General features: G+C 46.7%; 1 protein-coding gene across 6 annotated transcripts in view; it reads left to right on the top strand.

Moving 5' to 3' along the window:
* PASK (PAS domain containing serine/threonine kinase) overlaps positions 1–24,595 on the top strand; it is a 2,072,978-nt gene that overhangs the window by 1,125,415 nt on the left and 922,968 nt on the right. For all 6 annotated transcript variants that reach the window (XM_069618098.1, XM_069618099.1, XM_069618096.1 and 3 more), the window contains one exon: positions 3,165–3,343. In XM_069618098.1, the coding sequence (XP_069474199.1) occupies positions 3,165–3,343 (179 nt within the window). The remainder of the gene's footprint in view (positions 1–3,164; positions 3,344–24,595) is intronic.

Here is a 24,595-nt window from a genome sequence, read left to right as displayed (position 1 = left end):
GGAGGTCCTGTCGTGATATGGGCCCTCAGGTCCTGCCCCTGCTGGTTCCCCCTGTTCCACCATTTCTTGGGATGCTGTGGCTGGTCCCAAGCTTCTGCCGGACTCCCCTCTCCCTGGCGCCGCTGCCTGTTTAGAGGCCTTTGCTTTAGCTTTTGACATTAGTCTTGCTCCCCTGGGCTCCTCGCCTCTCTGTCTTCTGCTGTAGGGAATACTCCAGGCCCTCTTTGCACGCTGCTGTTGTCCTTCCCTTCTTAATTAATTGTGCACCATACGCCCCTGCACTGGTTCCCGCGCGTTCAGGTGGGGGCCTGTAACGTGTTTCTCCAGGTTCCCACTCAGTTGTTTGTGGGTGTGACCCTTTTCACCTCTGCGGTCTCTGGCTCCCGACCCACAGCGATGGTGTTGTAGTTGCTCTTCTCCAGGCTTTCTACTGCGATGTTTGGGCTAGCTGGGGAGGGGAGATCCAGTCTGCGTCCCTGCCGCTTTAGCCACTAAATTGGGCCTTTCCCGTTGCCTGCCGCCTGATGGATGGGGACTTTTGACTCCCAGCGGCTAGTTTTGAGTCTCTCGTGACCCCCCCATCCCCCCGCGCCTTCCTCTCCCCTCCTGGCTGCGTGGGTCGGGGGCTACGTCTTCGCTGTGCCTTATTGGGTCCCCTCACCGCTCCCAGGCGTTCCCCCAACCGGGGATTAGCTGTGCCTCCTCTCAGCGCCTGGGGGCTGCTCCACCCCTCGTGGGGCCGCACTGCCTTCACCCCTGATGGCTCCTGGGAGCAGCCCTCTCTCCCACCTCCCTTAGCTATGCTGATGATTGCTGCTGTCTTCTGGAGCCTGCTGGCCTCCACCAGCGATTTTGTTCTCAGCGGAGCCTCTCCCCCCAAGACCTCTCCCCTCCTCTCCTGTGCTGCTTACTTCTGACTTTGGCTCTTGAAGTCCTGGAGGGGAGCCTCCCGGGTACGCGGCTGCCTCCTGTTTGCTGCGCGTGGGGACAGTCCAGGGCAGCCTGGATGAGTCAGACCGGGACAGGTGCCGGTGGGGGGGGAAATGTCCTCTCTGCCTCCTCCCCCGGCCTCAGGGGCTTACTCGCACGTCCATGCAGCTTCTCCACTTTCCACGGTGCTTGTTCCTTCGCTGCAGCCTCATGGTCCTCCGCTGGGGGTGCGTCCGCCCTCTCCCTCGATTTTGCTGCGGCTCCTCTCACTGCCCGCACTCTATAGCGGATGGGTGGGGGTTGCCTTACCGATCCCCTCACTGCCTGTTGGCTGCTGGTGATCCTCCTCTATCCTCCCTACTACCTGCTGCGTGCACCCTGTGTGCCTGGTGCCAGGTGTGGGGTTTTCCTGCAACAGAGTTCGGCCGCTGCGACTTTATAACGGCCCTGGCTGTGTCTCCGCTGTGGGCCGCCTTTTCGTTACTCTATTTATTTATGACCACAACGGGCCACGACCAATCTGCCGTGCCACTGGAGGGGTTCTGCCGGCGAGAGTTCTGCCACTTCTCTGCCTGGAATGCTTTAAGGCAGCTGGTGTTCCCTGCCTTTTTCTGCTGTCCCGGGGGTTCTAAGTGCTCCGGGGTGGTCGGCGAGTCCCAGAATCTCCTCAGGCTTTCGAAGCGTCTACCGACACGATTACCTTGTGTTGGCGGCCATCTTGGAATCAACGTATGCATTTTAATTATTGCGAGCAAAGGAGAATATTTTTAAAATAAATCAAGAAAAAGCCCTGAGATGAGATGTTAGTTTTTAAAAACTATTAGTACCCTGTAAACATGAAATTGTTCAAAAATTAGAGGTTTTTCCAGTAAGTGGATAGATATAGAAATAGTTGTTACTTTCAATCCTGGCACTGGAGACCTATTTATTCAAGATTCAGAGCACACTGCCTCTGTACACTGGAAATGTAGGCTTTCATTCCAAGAACAAGATTGTTGGTGTCGACTTTGTAAGAACTATGTCGAAACACTTTGCTTGTATGTTCTGCAACAAGAGGGCCTTGGAGTACAACTATTTGGCGGGTATGTCCATCACTTGGAACACATCAGGTCGATTTGACTTTTGAAATCGCCCAAATCTCAAATTTCATTGATCATTTCAGTGATTCGCTTCTGGATCAGAATAGATAAAATAATCCATAAAATTCCTTGTGATCATAGATAATATACTGAAATGGAATTAACTTTCGTTGAGAATTTATTATTCGAAACTGTTATTAACTTGGATTGTGATTAATTGCTATTAACTTGAAACGTGATAAAAAAAATGTTATTATGAATTTTGTAGAATTATAGATTTGAAGTGTTACATTTTTTTATACACTAATGAACACTATAGTAAAAACCTGTATTTCTGATCCATCAAGGATGTCTGCAGGGGAAAAGGTCATGCTCATGGAAAAGACAATTTCTTGGTGAATGGGGCTTTCTGCACTGCCTTTTAATGTCTTGTGCTGCTGCTACTGTTTAGGTTGGCGTCTGGTGTATTCTTCCCTGAGGGTATGGCATTGTGCCTTCCTAAGTGTCTCTTGTGCTTGCGTGTGCATTTGAACTGCATGCTCTAGTGGGAATGGGGTTAGTAACAGATATTCTGCAACAGCTATTGCAGACAATGTATTTATATCTTTGAAACGTGGTCTATTTCTTAGAGCCCCTTCTGTTAATGAACTTGCTGATTCTCGATACATTCTTCTGAAAAGAATACTATAAGTTGCTTGTTATCATGTGTCCAAGTTAGATCCTGTGAATAATTTGGAGTGTGACAGCTATAAATACAATAATAGATTTAGGGGGTTCTTCTGTCTTTTCCCTAGCCGTTAATAATAGTTGGACTTCTTGAATTGGGACATGGAGCTTAAGGTTTGGTAATGATAGCCAAAAGTATGCCATAAGTGGTAAGCATAGTTTCCAGTTGAACATTATTGTAAATTTGAGAGAAAAAGCCTGTAATAAAAGATAACTGTTTTTATTTCCTTAGACTCTCCACCTGTAATATCTTGAGTATTTTGTATTAATCTTCCCTCATCCATCTTCCTTTTTACTGCAGACCTTGGTTGTAACCAATGCACCGTGGCTTTTGGGGAACCTACACGCACACGGCCGCAGTCTGTTTCTTTTTTAGAAAGTTCTGCATGTTTAACTGTCAACAATATCCTGTGTTTTGTCTTCATGCAGGCATTCGATTTCAGGTAATGGCGGTCGAATTGGCTGACACCCCCCCCTTGTTCTGTGTCTGGGTGCTAAAAGACTTAATTCAGAGTCGGAAGGAAGCAGCATTGCGGACACAGTTTGTGCTGTCAAGCCTAACTTCTTCCCATTCAATTACAGAGGTATCGGCTCTCAGCCTTGGTGAGGTTAGTAGCGTAGAGGGCATTCTCTTCTGGGGGATGTCATTCAATATTTGTTATGTAGATTTCCTTCATCTTGATTGTCCAATACTTCACTTCATTTCATGACCATTGACTACAGAAAAAAGTATTTTTTTATGTCCAAGAAACACTGTGTGTACTTTGGTCTTTTTGCCTTTACAGGTTCACATCTTGATTTTTGTTCCCCACTTTTTGGATGGACATCAGTTACATTAAGTACATGCCATGTTCATGTCCCAAACCTTTCCAGTCTTATCCGACCTGCACCCACGTTGCAGTTGAATTTGTTTTGAACCAACCATCAAACTGGGTCTCTGACAACCGTGCCCATGTTTTGTCAATAAAACTGTTCCTTTCACAAAATTGTTAGGTGGCAACCATGTGTTTTGTAACCTTTGCTCCAAATGTAAAATAAACTTGGAAAAAAAAAACTCTTCTTGCCGCATAAAGGATCCACCAGGCCTCTGGCCATATTCTCTGGGTTATTCCTTCTGCCAATGCCCTGGACTCATAATTGTATGCCTAATTGAGACAACCACTGAATTCTCAAAGCCCAAGAAGCTTCATGCTAAATGCTGGTTGATACCTTCTGACATGCTGTTTGCCAATTGTTAGGGAGAATTCTCTGTAAAGGCTAATTTCCCAAACTTAGCGAGTCCCCCAGCAGCTTTGCTGGATTTTTGGGGTTTAATTTTTTTCTCCTGCTAAGAGTGAGACTCTTTTTCTCCCACTCTTAGGCATGATTTGAGAATGTCCTTTGACTTTGTAATGTGTTTTATGGGCTATGGGGTCTTTTACTCCATAGGGCTTCATGTGTTTTTGGTAAGTGTGTTACAAAGCACCCTCCGTACAGTAACACAGGGGTGCCATAGTGACCCCCAAACATAGACTCCATACCCTGGGACTGACTACTGTCTCCCAGGGCATGTAAAGTCACCATTGACTTTACTAGTCTTAAATTGTGAACAGAACCCAGTACAAACCATCATATTGTGGAAGTACTGGTAGGGGTAATTCGATTGCCCCTCGGTCTGTTTTTCAAGGGGGCACTGTCCAATCCCCCTTGTCGAGTTTCTGGCTGGTGGCAGTGGTTACCACGCAAAATATTCCACTGGAATATTTCCTATGGGATTTTCCCATTCATTTTAAATGCACCACTTTTTTGGTGCAATGTTAAAGATACTGCCGGGTTATTTATTTAATATTTATCCTCCGGTTGGGTCTTTTTCCCAGGACTCGGTTTTAAAATGGCGTTTGTGTTCGCCTCTATAACTCCAACCCAAGTCGAGCCCTTTGTTCCACTTTTGGCGGGCTTCTGCACAGAAGCCTCCAAAAGTGGTGCCACTCTCTGGGTCTACAGGATGTGTGGGAGGGGGGAATAGGCACCCTGGACTGAGTTGCCTTGGCAACTCAAGTCTCACACTTGTGTGATTGGCCCAGTGGTGAGCCGCCCGGCACACCACTTAGCATGTTTGATTGACAGCTAGGCTGATGAATGGGGGTTTTGCTGCATAAAAGCAGGGCTTTGGGGACTGGAACTTCAGAAGTCGCCACAGGACCTAAAGAATCCGAAGAGGGTAGAAGCTGAGCCATCTACAACGACGACACCACCGGTGGAACCCTGCTGTACGAAACTCACCACTTTCCCGACGACAGAGAAATCTTCTTCCAGGAGAGTCTTCTTCCCTTTGAGCTGGTCGGACCAACCAGTTCGCCTTTTTCGCCTTCCTGGATCGTCTCGTGGTCAAATCGCCCATGCCAAGCACCCCGGCGGCCGGATAGCCACGCTTCACCACTACCGCAAATAAAAGGGTAGTACCTTTTAACAGGGAAACTCCGCGGCTGGTTTCTTCCCTGGCAGTGCAACCGCCTCCAGCTTTCCTCCACGTCGAGGCCTTCTCTTCCCCTGGACGAAGCACCGACTTGCACCCGCTGCCAGGAACAACTGCCCCCGCTGGAGCTTTCTCACCATTTCAGGTACTGTGTCCCGCCTGGTCTCCCTTGCAACAGACTGTCCAAGGTGTCCCGTAAATCCTTGACTCTCTATCCTGGGGTGACCTCGGACCCATTAACATTACCTTTCTAACTTGATCCAACCTCTTTTTGACTCTCCTGCAAAGACTTTTAGTGCATTTCCACTGTGTGATCTTGGGCACATTCCGCCTTGCCCTCCAAGAGTGGGCCTGGCCCATGAACTCTTTTTCTACAGTAGACCCTGCCATTCTGGACTTGCTGTGGTTCTTTAAAAGTGTCGGTATTGTGTGTTTTCCTATTTATGTCTTTTCTTTCCCTTTTTAAATAATTATTGGAGTGCCATCTATGGTTACGCGCTCACCTCTGTTTTGCTAAATAAGTGGTGTACTAACCTAGACTTGTCAAATAATTAATTATGGAGGTATATATATTTCTAGTGACTGTTTGAACTTGGTTGACATACTAGTGCCAGTGTATTTTTACAAGTGTGTTTTTAAATAAATAATGATATACTTTTATACCAAAGCTCTGGTCAGTGTTTGCTTGTGCTACTGTATTTTTGGCCCTATTGTGTATACTCTATATACTGCCTAACTCTTCTTGAGAGAAGTAGGACTGCTCAGCCACAGCTACCAGGTAAATCTGGGTGGTGCAGACTGCTACCAATTGGGTTTACTGCTAACACCTGTAGTCTTAAACTTTTTGCAGTTGTCCCTAAGGGAACTGCACATGTTTCTGCCTAACACCAATGATTTGGATGTTAAGCTAATTTGTAAGTTCTATCATATGTTTAATATTAAGATATTATTAGAAAAAAAAGCAGTGTCTAAGTAATACTGTTCACTCTGCGCCAATCAGTAATAGATGTTATGTACTGAGCTATTGTAATTGTTTATTTGTATAGCGCTTATACACAAGTAAAGTGCTTCAAAGCGCTTCAAGGTGGGAAGGAAACAAGGGAATAGAGTCGTCATTTTTAGGCCTTCAAGATTCTGAATGACTTTAAAACAATAACTAGCATAATAGGCACAGAGGCAAATCTACTAGTGAAGTGCTTGACAAAGGGTGAGGGGAGAAAAAAATAGAAGAGGAGGAAGAGGGAAGGGAATTTACAGATCATGAACTACAGTACTGGTCTGGCGAACAATTCAGATTGCTTGGTCATCCAATGCGCCTATGCATGAGTAATTCAAGCACAACCAAAACTAGGGTGTGGGGGGACAAGAGGGAGGATTGGAAAGACGGACTTGCTGGGTCTGGAACATTAAAGGTTGAGTAAGTGCACACAACAGGAAGTGCGAGGAGGGGGACAAGTGCACCCAGTCCGGCAGGGGCCAGGGTTAAGTGCATAGTGGTTTGCCCCTATCAAGGGGCATATTGCAGAGGCGCAGTGCAAAGGCCCAGAGGCAAGTGCAGGACTGGCAGGGGAGCCTGGGACTTGAGGTTCTGGAGGTGCACGAGGCGACCAGTCACCTAACTGAGCAGGGGGCATGAAAAAGGATGGAGGCAAACTAGTGGAAAGAGCAGGCATTAGCAGGGGAGAGGAAGAGAAGCAGAAAGTCTTGAGTTTCCGGAACTTAGAGGAGGTCTAGCTCAAGATGAATTGAGGTAGGGAGGCTGTTCCAGAGGGAGGCACCTGCAGAGGATAGGGGTCTAAGCCCAAATCTCTGTTTGGCGAAACGGCTCACCCACAGAGTTGGAGGAGGCCAAGCGAAGGGCTATAGGAGGAGAGTACTGGGGAAGAGAGCATTGTAGATAGTAGGGCCCAGGCCCCAGAAAGCCTTGTGGACTATGCAGTGTCTTGAACTTGATCCTTGATGCCAAAGGGAGCCAGTGGAGAGATTTCAGCGCCAGACAGAGGCGGTCCCTGGGCTTGTGGCCAAGGAGAAGTCTTGCGGTTCTGTTCTGGATAAGTTGAAGAGGTCGGAGAGTAGAAGTAGGAAGAAAGAGACTGTTGCAGTAGTCAATTCTGGAGAGTACCAGGGCTCTGGAGACGGTGAGCCTCTGGTGGAAGGTGAGAAAAGGCAGAATACCTCTGAGGAGGTGTAGCTGGTAGTGGGACTTTGTGGACATGCCCGAGATGTGAGAAGAGAAGGAGAAAGCAGAGTTGAAGATGACACCCATGTTTTTTGCCTCACTGGTGGGTAGGGGCGCAGGTCTAAGGGAGGACGGCCAGAGTGAGAGTGTGAAAGTGGGAGCAGGGGACCCAATGAGGTTGTTAGCAGCACACCTGGACTGAATTGCGGACAGTCAGGAATGAACGAGGAGGAGGAAGAGACCGATGGTAGTCGGAAAGAGTGTGTCATCTGCATAGCACTGAACATTGGAGGTGAAAGCAGAGATTTTGTGGGCCAAAGCGGCCATGTAGACATTGAAACACCAGGAGGATAGATTAGCGGAGAGGGTGATAGCGGAGAGATAGGACCCAAGTTCCACCTCGGAGAGACAGTCAGAGAGAAAGGACAGACGCCACGCCAGGGCCTGATCTATGATGCCTAGGGCATCACAGAGATGGGAGATCAGGATGTTGTGGTTTACTGTATCAAAAGCAGAGGAGAGGTTGAGGAGAATGAGGACAGAGGGAGAGTTGGAGTCAAGGTGTGAGCGCAGGTTTTCATGGGTGTTCAGAAGAGCAGTTTCCGTGCCTTTGGATGCTCTAATGCCAGACTGATGGTCATGTAGACAACCAACAGATTCAGTGTGGAGATAAGTTGTAAGGTAGCCAGCTTCTCCAGACGTTTGCTCAGGAAAGCAGTGATGGAGATCGGGCGATAGTTAGCCGGAATGGAAGGGTCGGCGGAGGGTTTTTTGAGCAGAGTGTGCACAAGAGAGTGCTTGAGAGAAGTGAGGAAGACTCCAGTGGCAAAGGAGAGGTTGCATAGGTCTGCCAAGGCTGGAGCAAGGGAGTCAATGCTGTCCTTGATGGCTTTGGCGGGGCGGGGGTCCACCTGTTTGGAGGAGGCTTTCATTGACCGGACTTATTTAGAAACCTCCTTGGGTGTGACAGGCGAGAAGGGGGAGTGGTGGGGACATTGAGGGGGCCCAGAAGATGATGGTACAGTAGTGGGTACGGCGGAGCGAAAGAAAAGGCTGTCCTGTGTTTGGCGGTGAAGTGTGCAGCCAGTGCCCTACAAAGGACATGGGTGGGTGCAATAGAGGATGAGGCTGCAGTAGGGTTGGCCAGCTCCTTACAGACTTTGAAAAGTTAGGCCGTATTGTTGGAAGCCGCGGAGATGCGGACTTGAATATGGACTCTTTTCTTGTGCCTGATGCAGAGTCTATATTGCCTTTTCAGAAGGCATCAGGCCAGCTTATTAGAGGGTGCACCTGAAGATCCCCATTTCTGCTCCGTTGCCCTGCACTTGATATGATATGGCATTTATAACGCGCCTGTACACAAGTGTTTTAAGGCACGACTTGCATTTAAGGTCAGCTAGATCAGAGTCGTACCCAGAGTTGCACTTTTTGGGGGACTTCAGTCGTACCCTCATGATGGGGGTAAGGATATCAAGGGTATTTGGGATGGAAAGATGAAAGTTGGAGAGGGCTGTGTCAGGGTTGGAGTCAGCCGAAAGAGTAGGCGGAGGGGAGTAGGTGGAGGCAAAGGTGCCACTGACAATTTTATCATGGGTCGGAAGACCTTGTAGGTGGGAGCCAGTGCAGAGTATGCAGGTGTTAAAGGAGAAGGAGATATTCAGGTGAGAGGAAAGAAGAGAATGATCTGTCCACAAGAGTGGAGTAGTGAGAGGGATAGAGAGGGGCATGTCTGTGGAGATGAGTGCATCTAAGGTGTGGCCAGCAGTGTGCGTTGGACCAGAGGGTAGAATGGAGAGGGCAAGTTGCATAGATTTCGGAAAGCTCCTGAAGAGTCAGGAGAGTCCAGATGAATGTTGAGATCACCCAGTAGAAGGAGCTGGGAGGCAGAAGACAAGAGAGAGGATGCCAGGTCAGCCCATTCCGAGAGGAAGAGGGGGAATGGCCCAACGGCTGATAGAAGGTGGCCAGAGTAAGTGAGGAGACTGGGGAGAGAGAGAGCCTGCCGACCAGGCATTCGAAAAAGGAGTAGGCCCGAGTGGGAATTGTAGAAACAGGGATCCACTTAGGATATATCATGGTAACTCCCCCTCCTGGCCTGGTGAGCCTGGGCTCAGAGAGGCTCTTGTAGCCTTCAGGCAGAAGTGTGTCAAAACTTGTGACAGCTGTCCTTAAACCACGTCTCAGTGAGAGCAAGAACATCAAGGTCCAGGTGTTGAAGGAGGTGGCAGATATCAGAGGAGTTCTTGACTACGGAGCTAGAGTGAAGTGTGGCAACGTGGAGCAGATTGCCATTTTTTAAAGGCTTACAGGGGTGGCAGGGTGCATTCAATAATGAATGCCTTAATAATTAACTAGATTGCGGCATGCCATTATGCTCCGTGATCCCGCAGGTAGACGGGGACCATATCATCTGAAATCACATTTATCACCTTGCATGCAACGCGCGTAGACTCTGAGCTTTTGAGCACAACAGTTTTTGTGCCCAGTTTTGAAAAAGACCTGTGACTATGTCGAAACACATGTCAACATCAAGGGCACTTTTAATAATGAAGGCATTCATTTTGTTTTTTGTTTTTATTTATTTTATTGTGTATCAGTCAACATTTCTTTTCACAAACAGTAAAAAAGTATTAACATACATTATGCAAACTGAAGAAGATAAACTAAGAAAAGACGAGAAAAAAAATACTACACATACTTTACAATACAATTCTCAATTTCTTTATAGAGTTTGTTCAAATTGCAGAATTAAGGTAATAGAAAACATAACCATTCAACTAATTTTAGGTGTTTCAATTTCCGTTAGAAGCTTCAGCACCTCCAATGACAAAAATGTCTCTCTTCCCCTTCCAGAGACGTAACCAAAATTCCTCTGTTGTCAACCAATGGATATCATGGACAAAATGAGAGAAATACTTGATTCTCCGAACGCTAGTGCTCGGGCATTCCATTAATAGATGTTTAACATTTTGTTTCGACCTCAGATCACATAGATTGCAGATCCCATCAGTATCGGGGCCCTTGTTTCTTATCCTAAGCATGTCCTGGGTTACTACAAGTTAATTCTGAATCTCAGAAAGTTTGCACACCAATATTGGTTTGGAAACTTTCGAAAATACGGTTGCAAGTATCCCAGTGGTTTGTCACGAGGTATCATAGATTCAAAACATTTCTTATTCAGAAAGATTGCATTATTGTAGTCCAATCTAGCAGAGCCCACCTTTTCTTGACTTTCAATGGATTTTCAATCATTTCCCTTTCCGATGATGCAGAGAACACAAGTTGATTTAAGACCTCCTGCCATAATTCATTTAGAAAGGGATTAGTTTCATTCCATCAGCTTCTTGGCGTCAACATACAGGGAGTTATTTTGAGGTACCACAATTGACCTATATAGTGCAATCCTTTTCCATGCTGCTTGAGAATCTAGAGATTGAATACCTCGTTTGTATCTCAGCCTGGACATCGGCAGAGAGGGCGGCAGGTTAAGAACTATCTTCCACAATCTGCCCTCTAGTCGAGTCCAATTGATTTGATGTTAACAGCCAAAATGTCCAATTCAATCCCGTACATTAGCACCGGGGTGACTTTTCTCGACTAACCTTATTCTAGGTAATAACTATTGTTAAATACTTTTTTCTGCATGAACTTACATTTTCCCCTATAGGAAAAAGCTTTCCTTTCCAATATGAAACCTGAGTGTTTGAGGAAATATGGAAACACTTGAATGAGGAGATGGCTATCGGGGAGAGGTGATGCGTCGACGGGAGAGGCGCAGTACTCTTCAAAACCCTTTGATTGCAAGGTCTTGAAACCCACTTATGTTAAGTATCTTAAGTACAACTTTATTCCTCCTTCCCATGTGGCTAACCCTCTTAAAACCTATTTGACATCTGAGGTTTGATTGTTATTGTGATAACAGTGCTCAACAAAAGGACTTAAAACACTATAGTGTTCTTTGGACTTCAATTCCCAGATGTCTTCAAGGACGAGGAAGTGGAGTAACAAGTCAATGAGGACCAATAGTGATGCCAAGAAGATCATGCAGTCTAGTTGTTATCCAATCAATAGACAGAGCGGGACATTGAAATCTGTGAATCAACTGTGGGAAAAGGGAGGTGAAGGGGAAGACAGAGAAAGCTGCAAAGTATGCAGAGCGGGAAGCAGTGTCGTGGAGAGATGCAGCAGCCTGGGAGGAAGCTCATCTGAGGGAGAACGGCGTTCCCGGGCTGCCTCTTGTCACTTTGATAAACCAGAGTGGCGGGCTGCTCAGAGGAGACTGGTGGGCTCCCGACAAGTTCCTCGAAGGCAGTGGCAGCCGCAGAGAAGTTGTCAGTGGCGCTGTTGAACTGAAAGGCAGTAGACTTACTGGAAAGGCATCGTGAGGCAGGCAAAAGAAGCTGAGAAAGGGTTTGACAGTCCATGGAAGCCATTCCTGAAGCAATGCTGTATCGCAGCAATGTGCCACGAGTTGGAGATTCCAGGAGATACCAGTGAATTGGTCCAGTGAGAGTGGTAACCCTGGGGCGTTCCAACAGGCACACAGAACATTAAGGGAAGGTTTTGAATACCAAACAAAAAAACATTACCAAGAGAGAGCAAAAGGGCAGATATGGTGCAATTTCCCTAATAATGATGTCATTTGGGGGAAATCTGGAACCAGCATTGACTTAAGCCACACCAGGACATTCAAGGTTTTATTCAAAAGGAGTTTTGTTCTATTAAGCCTTTGTTAAAAGGTGATCATTTTGCTTTGTCATCCCAAGAACTATAAACGACTTTATTTTCATATATTGCAACTTGTGTTACCGAAAGAATATTTGCTTCGCCATCCTAAAGACTGTGAAAGACTTTCCTCCAATACAATTCAAACTGTATGGTAGAAGGAATATTTTGCTTTGCCATGTTGGAGAGAAGATCAGTGAATGAGACGTTGTCATTACCTTTATTGGAACTTTGATGAAACATAGCATTTAAAAAAAACATTTTACTTTAACAGTTCAGGGGAAGGGAGGAAGGGCGGCTAGATCCTGGACAGAAGAATTGGTTTGTGGAAATTATATATATATATATATATGGTTTTGCACAGTTTGGTGCAAGCAAAGACAGACATTCTATTGTATTTTATTTCGTATTTTGGATGTTACCCTGCTGCATTTATGGGATATTGCTACCCTTTTTCCTCTCCCTGGTCTAACACCAGAAGACATCATCAGTATAGGAACACTAGGAAGAGGGTGAAGAGGAGTTGTTGCAAACTATTTCCCCTCATTTCCCCTCAATCAGACCAGTATAGTACTGGGACAAGGAAGAGGGGAATAGGAGTAGTGCAGACTAACCTGTCATTTCACTACTAGCAGTGAGACGCGGAAGAGGCCTGTAGACTGTTTTAAGGGTCAGGCATGTCCAAAGTGCTCCACTAATTATGGTCCAGCAATTGGGCCTAAGGACTCGCACCTGCAACCTGTCAAATGGTTTCAGGTGCATGAAAGGTGGGGCCAACCAGGCGAAGAGGGAGACCAGCCGGAGAGAAGCAGGACCGGGCGTTGTGAGACTAATGGGAGAATCCTTTGCAGAAAGAGGTGGCTGAATGGGGTCTTGCTGAACAGCCAGGGCATCAGCAAGTACCCCCAAGGAGCTGTGGAGCAGAGTCTCGGGTGGGCAGCGAGAGGGCCACAGAGGTGTGAGCCTCATTGATAGGGTGTCGGCAGCAGGAGCTGCGGGCACGGAAGAGATACTAAAGCTGCAAGTTACAGACAGCGTCCGCGGTAAGCGAGCAGAGCTGCCGGCAACCCACAGAGGGAAGACTAAAGGCGAGCGGGGCTCGCAATCCGAAGAACGCGTGTCGGTGGAGCAGAAGCAGAGAGCAGCAACCTGGCGGAGACACCAAGGACCAGTGAGTGTGAAAAAAGAGAGCACTCGAACTGGGGCGCACCTGGGGGCTGTTGGCAAGCCATATTAAATGCAGAATGAATGAATGAATGAAAGATTATGTGCAAGATGCAATGAATCCAAAGCAATGGGTTGTGAGGAATGATACGGACAAGATGAACTGTGAGCAACGTAATGAAAGACCCAAATCTTTGAATAACGAACTAAATGAAAGATTATGACGACGTGATGAACAGATACGTTTGTGTGAATTACCCACACAGTGAATTCAAAGCAAAGAGCTAATTGTATGAAATACAGTGAAAAGCAAGTATGGAATATTGCTGAAGAGTTTGAAAGCAATGTGGTGAAGGAACAAGAGCGCCACCATGTGAACTGTATGAGAAAACATTGTGTCATAGCCAAAAGGCTGGCAAGAAGAAGGCCAAGTGAATGCGAACCAGCACACAGGTGCCGGTACAGAAGAACCCGTGAGAGCAAGAAAGCCAAGGGTTACCAGTTGCGTGACCGGGAGGAGAGGATAGCTCAGGAGCAACGCGCTCGTCTTGGAAGCAAGACGACAGTGAGCAACACAGGTTCGATCCCCGTGTACGCGCTTAGAAACCTCTGGGTATTAAGCACGTTATAAATGACCAATTACCTATAATGGGTGGACCGTGTGGTCCGACAACTGCGCCTAGACAGGGAATACCCTATCTTTGAAAGCTACAGAAATATACAGAGAATCAAAGCAAGTTTATGAAAGAGATTGCCAAAGTGAAACCGAGGAAAATCAATCTATTTGAATTGTCAAGAAACCAGAAGTAGCGTAAAGATGACCTGGAATTGGTTTTGAACATTGAGATACTGAGACTAAGTACAAGTTCTTGGAGAATGGCAACCTGGGGCTTTATTAACACTTTGTTGACGTGTTAGAAAAGGAAAACCTGAAATCTTGTACGTTTGGTGAGGTCTTAGTGGGAGAGAATCCTGAGGCCATGTTGGAAATGTGTTGTCTTCTTGGGGAAAGGGAACCCCAATACTTTATGGAAATGTTTTTGACCATTGGGAAAGGGGAGCTGGAAAGTAAGCCAGGAGCTTGGATGAAGCTCAGAACTTTATTTGGAACACTGTTTTATTGTTCATATTCCTACACATTGTTTAGCTTTAGTTGTGAGGGCAGGTATAGTTTTTGGACACCATTTTTTTTCCAATTTGTTTTTATTAGTGACTTGCACGGGTACATCAGGTTCAATCATCAAGAAAGAAGCGGCCGGTGTCGGAAGCGGGCGTTATTCTTTTGGATTAATGTCTGTGATTCTATTCTGTGCTGTGCGGCTTGACACTGCGAAACCAAGACGCATCTAGGTGCCCTCTTGTAATCTTGCAGGCATCGACTGGCGATGACACATCGCTGGCGGGTGAACTCCGTCAGTGTATCAACACGGAGACAGTGGGGGGTGACCTCCCTAAAACCCCATTACTGCAGCCACCACATCACTGTGACGTCGATGAATTAATCGGCTTGCAGGAAGTTGGACGCCTGATACTGCTACCGAGGGGGGAGGGCCGGACGCTACAGCCATTGCCCTTCAGTTGGTGGTGGTGTTGAGCGGTGATTACTGCTTAAGCAGGAACTTAGTGGGCCTGGTACATAGGCTGCACCTTTACTACAGGAGCTTCACTGCTGCCTTTTCAGCAATCTGATTGAATTGAACTCTTACAGCCATAGCACTACACCTTAACGGCAACACTGCAGCTGATGCATTCAAAATCGTCTAATGAGCTGAGGCATATATGCTGTTCGATATATAAGCCATTCTTTCTGGGCTTTTCTACCAGTACATTGCTAATCTGCTGGTGTCTGCTATAGTTTCCCTCTCTTCCACGCTGCATTTGTCATAACCCTCTACCTCTCAGTACTGGTGTCTGGTCATGGGTGGGGGAGTTGCACCACGTACCACAGAGTTATCCTTTTGGGTCCTGAGATCCTGCCATGCTTCTCCCGCCCCTCCCCCCCACCCACATCCCTTGCCCCGAAAAGTCTAGCTTGGTCCTTGACTCCTACTATTTGCCTGCTGTGTGCTTGTGTTAACCATGGCTCTGTGAAACAAATACAACCTTCGCAACCCAAAGAGCGCGAGCGGTAAACGCACACAGAACCCTGCTAACCCATCTGTCTGGGCTAATCGTATGCTTTGTGCAAAGAAAGGCAAATTGGAAAGCAATACCAACATCTCTTTGCAGAAAAGAATTCATGGATTTTGGCATCTGGTCCCTAATACAAATAAAATCAACACTCTGGCTACATTGTCTGGACAACTAGAGATTGATACTACACAAGTAGTTACAATTCCATTAGTTAGCAAACGCAATAACAGTTTTCTGTATAGTTTTACTTCTATGGACAACAATGGCTCATTACTCAACCTTTGCACCAACCTTAAAAGAAATTACCTGGGAATGGACTTGGCTTATAACACTAGTATCCAAACACTCGCTGCAAATCTCTCAGCAACTCCTGACCTGGAAGCATTGATCTCACCTTCTATGAATTCATTTGAGGATAGCAGCGAAGAGGCTGTGTTTTCCTCACTTGAACCCACTGTGACACACATCACTCAGAGTGATCTACCTCTAACTTTGTTAATAGCGGACGATATTCTTGCAAGATTAGAGGCACCGCTGAACCTATGCTCAAGTATTGCTGAGTAACAATGTGTGCAAAAACATACATTAACCCACCATTGTCAATACCATTCTACTTCCCTGCATGCTTATAATCAATCGGCAAACTACAAAAGGGGAATGTAGTACCCTTTCAACTGAATCTAATAATTCTTCTGATAATGCTGACTCTTTACATCTCTGAGGAGGAAGCCATGGACCTCAATAACGCCATAGAAGACTCCATAAACATAGCTGCAGCTACCGAGGTGGATGCCATTGTGAGGCCCTTTGCAATGAAATATCAGTGATTGGAAAGGGAAGATAAGTTATACCACACAATGGACTACCAACAGTAAATAGATAGAAAGAAGCTGGTTAATGATAATAAAACTCCACTATCGATCTAGGGACAATGCTCACCGAACCAGGGGTACTATGCCAATTAATCTGCTAATCTAGCCACATTATCACCATAAAAAACTAGACAATCAAGTAAACCTAGAGCGAGAATATACCAACCCAATATGACTACCTGATACATAAACTAAACTACAGTGATTATGAGACATACAACCCACTAACCAAAACCTCTAATTTCGGCTTACTTAATGCACACAAAACCCACACAACCACCTCTCTCACAGCAAACCGCACAGACTTCACCACACTGCAACAACCAACCAACACATAGATCGCAACAACAGCACGCGAGGACCCGCTTCGATCCTACTTGCACACCCAAGCTCAGTGCACAGTGAAAACCAAACTGAAGCTGCCAACAGTACACCACTTCTCACTTTCCTACGCCCTCTTCACCCACTAACCCACCCCATCCACCTTTTGTTTACAGATCTGCCGGAGCGCCTGGAGACGAACTCTGTCGGTGACGGTGCACTATACAAATACCTCTAACATTAACATAGCCACCCGATCGAACATACTGAAAACAAACTTGGGCATATTATCAACCTCAGAGAGGGCTCAAGACATAAACGAGTAGCCTTTCTGAGTAATTCAAACACTGAACTTGTTCTAAGTCATTCTGTGTGAAAGGTGTCTTTTCCCTCTCAGAACTACACCGTAGTGCAAAAAAAAGCAGGGGGATGGCACTAAAAGGAAAGTCTCACTGAAAGGTCTGATTGACAAATGACTAGACCATTGGATATGTTGACCAGTAACCAACCTGTATTGAGATGCACCTGCTCCAAGTCTAGGACCACTGCACATATTAACTATCTGGAGCCCTTATCTACATCTGGGACTCATAATGACTTATTGCATAAGATTCCTATGTGCGGTCCATCTTTCCTGAAGATTCCCCATAAAGATTTGGGTGCAGACCATAGACTGAAACGCAACAATATTCCAATCGGGGCAGACAGACTGTTAAAGCTGGAAGAAATCTCCACTACAAATGACAGTCCTTTTCTAAACCTTTCCACCCTCCTATGTATGTGGAAATCACTGCCACGTCTGTCAACTATTTGCAGCAGCAATCTGCGTAGAATTGAACTACCTAAATGGGGCTCTGCAGGAAATTGGGTATTTATTGAATGCACCGCCGCAGCCGTGGCAGAGCAAATATGTACATGTATGGATAGCCTGAAGTCCATGGGATTCTGCCTCACTACACCAAAAAACTGAAGCGAAAACCGGTAGCAGGGACCATTAATAATATGTAAAAATGGATTGAGAGGGGGGAGCTCTTTGACTAATAGTGATGATGTGAATGCTGTCAATAAATGCGTGTGGGATTGGTCAGCCATTTATTAAGGGAAACTGACCTCTGCCCAACGCTGGGTCTGTCCACTGGATGTGCTGGAATACTCGTGGTTTCAGATCTTTCCTTTCCCAACCATTGGGGATCTAATACATTGAGCAGAGTGACATATTTATGTTACAGGAAACTTGGTCCATTGAGGCATTTAAAATTGATGGATATGATATACTACATTCCAATTAAATTAAGAGATAAAGGTCGACCTTGTGGGGGGTTGGCTATTGGAGCCCAGATTAAATACTCACTAGCATCTTCCACTGCAAAAACGACCTCTCCTTTTATCATGGCTGCAGCACTATTGGGCGGAACTGCTAAGACCCTAATCTTCAATATGTATAATCCACCAGGGTGAATTTTCACCAATGAAATTATTAATAACATTGAGTACATTCTTGAAAAATTGAATTAATTATGCCACAATGGCAAAATTGTGGTTGGTGGAGATTTTAATGCTCCTAAACTGATACACTCCCGAACTACCATATCAGAGGATACCGTTACCCAGTGTGGCAAGGGAAAGCTGACTGCACATATTGTGTGATCTAATTGGAATCAAAGATTTGAAACTCATTATTTATTCTGCTTAAATATCAAAAACATTAATGGTGTTCCCAAACCAACCTAGACTAATGGGGCTAGACCCTCATGTATTGATGATATTATGGTTGTTATAACCACTTGGGATAATTGCATTAATTTAAATACAATATTCACTATCCTTAGTGACCATGCCATTCTTAGCTGTCTACCAGGTCTATCACACATAGAATCCCGCATTACGTCAATGTAGGTGTCTCTGCTAATATACAGGGAAATTGTGTTATTTGGAGTGAAACTAACCGGACTAGAGTAGTTAACTTTGTGCTTCACAGTGAATCTACCCTCACGGAATGGCTAGAAGGTTAGAGTTGGGATGTTTCTAAAGTTTGCATATGTTGATTAGCAGACTGAATTTGAACCATCATAATTCCTCTTCGAGATCTAACCATACCAACAACTTTGACTTAGCTATTCACCATGCAACAAAAGCTAATCGCCAGCAATGCACTATAATCAGGAGAGCTTATTCTTATCCGACACTAGAGAAAAAGATCTTATTAATTAATCTCTCAACAAAGTATAAAAACTGTTTGCGTGATTACAAAACCTCTATCAGATGTGGCAACTGGAAGCTTTTATTTAGACTCCTTCAAAGCAATGATAATAGAAAGTTTTGGAACATGGTTAGAATATACTTAGATGCTCACAGTGAAATGGAACTTGATCCTATCTGCATGCGCACATGGTGTGAAGCTATTTCAACACTTCTCTATAGTCCTATGTTTAGTGAGAAATCTTATCCTTACACGCCTACCCCTTACTTCATGACTGGTTTCGAGGCAGAGGATATTGAAGTAATAATAAAGTCACTGAACGGTTCCCTTTCGAATATGCTTTTGAATATTATAATCAAAGATAATATTCCCTTCTGGTCCTTTGCACTGGAGAAATTGTATTCTAGGATATTGAAATCGGGGCTGATACCTGAAAGTTGGAGGAAATCAATACTTATACCCATCTTTAAGAATGGGGATCGGACCAATCCGAGTGATTTTATAGATTACTGGCTATGGAAGATATTAGCTCAAATATCTTTTCTACTGTCCCCTCCAAGAAACTCTGTTAGGCAGAAACCTGTGCAGTTCCCTTGGGGACCACTGCAAAAGATTTAGGACTACAGGTGTTGGCAGTAAACCCACTTGGTAGCAGTCTGCACCACCCAGATTTACCTGGTAGCTGTGGCTGAGCAGTCAGACTTCCCCCAAGAAGAGTTAGGCAGTATGCAAAGTATACACAATAAGCACTCAGATACCATAGCACAAGCAAACACTGACCAGAGCTTTGGTATCAAGGTATATAATTATTTATTTAAAAACACACTGATTGTAAAACTCCAGCACTATTATTGTAAATCACTCAACACAGTTACTATTGTTATATATACATCCCTTATTCCTTATCAGACAAGTCTTAGTTAACACCACTTATTTCCAGACAGAGGTGAGCGCTTAACTATAGATGGCACTCCAATAAGTTAACGAAAAAGGCAGAATGTAGGAAAATACACCACACTAATATTTAGGAACTCTTAAACAAGACAGGAAAGTCAAAAGTTACTTGTGAGCCAAAGTCCATAGGCCGGGCCCACTCTTGGAGAGAGCAGGGCACAAATGCACTCAAGATCACACAATGACAACAGGCTTAAAAAGTCTTGCAGGGAGGTCAGAAAGGTTTTACTTAGGCTCAGAAAAGTTTAGCCAGGGTGTCCCAGGCTAACCCAGGTTCGAAAGCCGGGGGCTAAATCTACCCCGTACAGGTGGTTGCAAGGGAAGCCAGGCGGAACACGGTACCTTATGTGGAAAGGATCCTCCAGCGGGGCAGTTGTTCCTGGCAGTGGGTGCAAGTCGCGGCTTCATCCAGAGGAAGAGAAGATCTCGACGTGGAGGAAAGATGAAGGTCGTTGCACTGCCAGGGAAGAAACCAGCCGCAGAGTTTTCCGGTTAAAGGTACTACCCTTTGATTTGCGGTAGTGGTAAAACGTGGTATCCCGGTTGCCGGGGTGCTTGGCACAGGCAAGGCGGCCACGAGATGCTCCAGGAAGCGAAAAAGGAAGCAGACTGGTTATCCCCACCAGTCGAAGGAAGAAGACTCTCCGGGCTGGAGATCTCCTCTGTCGTTGGGAAAAGTGGTGAGACGGTTCAGCAGGGCTCCACCGGTGGTGTCGTCGTAGCAGGTCGGCTCAGCTTCTCCCTCGTCGGATTATTAGGTCCTGTGCCGACTTCTGAAGTTCCAGTCCCCAAAGCCCTGCTTTCATGCAGAAAACGCCCATTCACTCAACCTAGCTGTCACTCAAACATGCTAAGTGGTGAGCCGGCCGGCTCACCACTTGGGCCAATGAAGACAGAGTGCGACTTGAGTTGCCTAGGCAACTCAGTCCAGGGTGCCTAAATCCCCCCTCCACCCCTCCTAAGTACCCCAGACTGAGTGGAACCACTTTGGAGGGCTTCTGTGGAGAAGCCAGCCAAAAAGTGGAACAAAGGGCTCAACTTGGGTTGGAGTCACAGAAGCAAACACAAACGCCATTTTAGAACCGAGTTCTGGCAAAAAATACCAACCGGAGAATTAATATTAAATAAATAAACCAGCGGTATATTCGAGGCTATAGGAATTAAATTATTAAAGTTGGTAGCCTCGAACAATGGGAAATCCCATAGAGATATATTTGCGGTTGAATATAAAAAGTAGTATCCACTGCCACCAGCCAAAACTCGATCAGGGGGGGCGGAGAGGTGCCCCCTCAACTAACAGACCCCAGGGCAATCGAATTGCCCCGGCCAGTACGTCCACAATATGATGGTTTGTACTGGTTCTGTTCAGAATTTGAGACTAGTAAAGTCAATGGTGACTTTACATGCCCTGGGAGACAGTCAGTCCCAGGGTATTGAGTCTATATTGGGGGGTCGCTATGACACCCCTGTGTTACTGCACTGAGGGTGCTGTGTAACACACATCACAAAAGCACATGAAGCCCTATGGAGTAAAAGACCCTATAGCCCATTAAGCACATCGAGAGTCAAAGAAACACACTCAAATCATGCCCAAGAGTGAGGGTAAAAGAGTCTCACTCTTGGCAGGAGAAAAAAATAAACCCCAAAAATCCAGCAAAGCTGCTAGGGGACTCACTAGGTTAGGAAATTCAGCCTAAACAGAGAATTCTCCCTAACACTCTCTAAGTGGGCCCTTTCAGTTAACCTGCGTCCGGTCCTCGAGCCTTGCAGGTGGGCAGTTGCTCTATCACATGCTCTAGCTCTTCTTGCGTTATAGGGATTTCCAGGCTCTCTCTCTCTCTCTGCTTCGTCCAATTTAGGGAGTGTGATATCTGTAAGTGTTTCGCCTATATCTTGCTCCCTCCCCTCCTCAGAGTCTGCATATAACTGCCTGTAAAAGTCATAGTTTTCGTTCACTCCCTCTTGGCTATCACGTACCTGTCCATCCATCCATCCATCCCTCGCACCGCCCGAATAGGTTGCTTGGGGGTGTCACTTTTATATAGCCAGGCTAGCAATCTGCCTGGTTTGTCTCCTTCAGCATGTTGCATCTCGATATACTTTCTATAGCTAAGATTGCCTAGTCTCTCCAAGTGGTCTTTGCATTCTTGTTGTAATCTGGATACAGTTGTAACTTCCTCTGGGGATCTTGTGCCTTCTCGCATAATCGTTTCTAACCCTTTTTCTGCACTTTGTAGCTCCCCTTTTTTGTTTTTTTTTGGGGGAGGTCCCCCCCCCCCCCCCCAACCCCCTTTTTTCTTTTTTTTTCCCACACGAAAACCAAATTGTAGTCGACCAAATGACCGGACGGACACCCAGGATGACTTGTTGAAGGCCGCAGATAATGGAGATCTTTCACTACTTGCAATGTTGGATCTCTCTGTGGCTTTCAACACTGTCTACCATTCTATACTGCTCAGCTTCTTGAAGGAAATGGTTTGCCTCTTTCCTGTCTGATCGCTATCAGCAGGTGAAAATGGGGTGGCTTTGTTTCTGATCCCACTTACATTGGATGTATGGTACTTCAGGGCCCTTCCCTCTCGCCTTTACTTTTTAATCTCTACCTGTGGCCGTTGATGAAGATTCTGAGGAGGCATCGGATCAGTTTTCATTCATATGCTGATGATACCCCATTTTGATGAAGACCTGGGTATGTAGGGAGGCCACCAGGAGGCACACAGGCAATTGTAGCCTGAATGCTGAGCTCCCGCCAGGCCGGACCTTTAAGGGACTGAGCCCCCCCTTGTACAACCCCTCGGGAGCAAACAAAGACCAAGACCTGGGAGGCAATAGACCACGGCACCCCCAGGTGAAATCCCGAAGTACGGGAGCCCCTGCAAGCCTGAGAACAGGACTAGCTTGGCTCCGTATATGGTAGGAGGAGGGACCTACGATGGAGACCCTGCGCCGCAGGCTTGACCCAGAAGTAAGAGGGGAGAAGCCACGGAGTGCCATGATTGGATCACGCCAGACTGGGGGAAGACTTTTCAAGATCCGAACCCCCCCCCGCGGCTCCCCCTTCGATGAGGACGCGGGAGGGGGTGAAGTCATGAAGGCTGTGCACGAGGCCCGGAACATGAGGCAGAACAAAGAAGTGCCCGACAGGTGGGGGCGAGGCTGGAGGCAGCCTGCGCCTGGTGAAGGCCACGTCCCCAGCATCCCCAGCAGCTCCCCGGGAAGGACGTACCGGGCGAGTGAATAAGAGAACTCCGGCGTGAACGGGAATGACCTGGAGGGCAGCCGGGGACGGGGATATAAAGTCCATGGTCGGATTTCGCCAGTCAGACCCCAGGCAAAACAACAAAGGTTGAGGAGGACCAAGGACATCCCGGGGAGCGAGGCTCCCTCCCCGAACGGAAAGCTAAGTGCAGGAAAAGCCAATGGAGCCCCGGCCCAAAAGGGACAAGGACTAGGACGAGGCTGGTACGGAGAAGGAACTGTCATGCCTGTGCCACTGGCGCACACATTGGCAACCATCATGGACTATTTTGAACTCATTTATCTTCATAATACTCTTTGAACAACCCCTATTCACACTTTGGTCCTTAATTTCCATTTGCACGACTTTGGTACTTTCTTATTTAATTCAGCTAACTACATGTACCAAAATGCACCTTGCTACAGTTATCAATTCCTGGCTATTCCCATTCATCAGTATTGGAACCACAATCCCCAGAAGCCCTAGCGATCTGTGCTGCTTCCACCTTCTCAGGACCAGAGAGGGAGGAGGCAGATTACCTTCAGGTGTGCTGCTCCAGGTGCTGCCAATTAGCCTGCCTAAGTACAGGGTAGGGCTGTATTTAAGCAGCTGCTTGCAGGAGCTCAGTCTCTTGTATTAAGAGTTCTCCCAGCACCTTTTTTGCCTTGAGCCACGATTTGTATGCTGTTCCTGTTGCCGTATTATCCTGCTTCTGATTCCAGCGCTCCTTGCTGCCCTGCTCCTCTGGTCTCCCTGCCTTGCAGCCTGCTACACTCCGCTGCCTTCAGCCCTAGTCCTCTGGGCTCCCTGCGATTGCAGCCTGCTACACTCTTCTGCCTTTAGCCCTGCTCATCTGGGCTCCCTGCCTTGCAGCCTGCTACACTCCGCTGCCTTCAGCCCTAGTCCTCTGGGCTCCCCGCCTTGCAGCCTGCTGCACTCTTCTGCCTTCAGCCCTCGTCCTCTGGGCTCCCTGCCTCGCTGCCCTGCTCCTCTGGGCTCCCTGCTTGCAGCCTGCTACACTCTGCTGCCTTCAGCCCTAGTCCTCTGGGCTCCCTGCCTCGCTGCCCTGCTCCTCTGGGCTCGCTCCTTGCTGCCCTGCTCCTCTGGGATCTCTGTCCGCAGCCTACTACAGCTCTCTGTCCTGCTCCTCTGGACTCCCTGCCTTGCAGCCTACTACAGTCCTCTGCAGTCCTCAGCAGTTTTCCTGCACCTTGTGCCTTCTGTTACTCCAGCCCTGCTTCCTTGTTTGCAGCCCCCCTGTTTCCTGGCTACTGCTCCCTTACTCTCTTCCTTGTTTGCAACCCCCTGTTCTTGATCCCTTTCCTTCTCTTCCTTGAGTCTTTTGTCCTCCCTTTGGTTATCCATTTCAGTTATACTATTTCTGTACAGACAACCACAGCTGTTGTTCCCAGCCATGAGCATAAGAGTGGGCTCCTGTAATAGCAATCTGTGCAGAAGGCTGGAGTTTCCAAACGTCCGTGGAACACTCTTTCCCATTTCTGCAGACACCCCAAGAGGGAATCCAGTTTGTTTGTACCTTTGTATTCCCTGCCCCTTTTTGTTCACAGCTACTGTTACCTATTCTTTCTTGTTGAGCTTCCTACTGTGTGTGCTTATCT

The sequence above is a fragment of the Ambystoma mexicanum genome, chromosome 10, assembly GCF_040938575.1.
Source record: "Ambystoma mexicanum isolate Mex_15411 chromosome 10, UKY_AmexF1_1, whole genome shotgun sequence".
NCBI lineage: Eukaryota > Metazoa > Chordata > Amphibia > Caudata > Ambystomatidae > Ambystoma > Ambystoma mexicanum.
The sequence above is the reverse complement of the archived record's forward strand: the minus strand, read 5'-3'. Positions and strand labels throughout refer to the sequence as shown.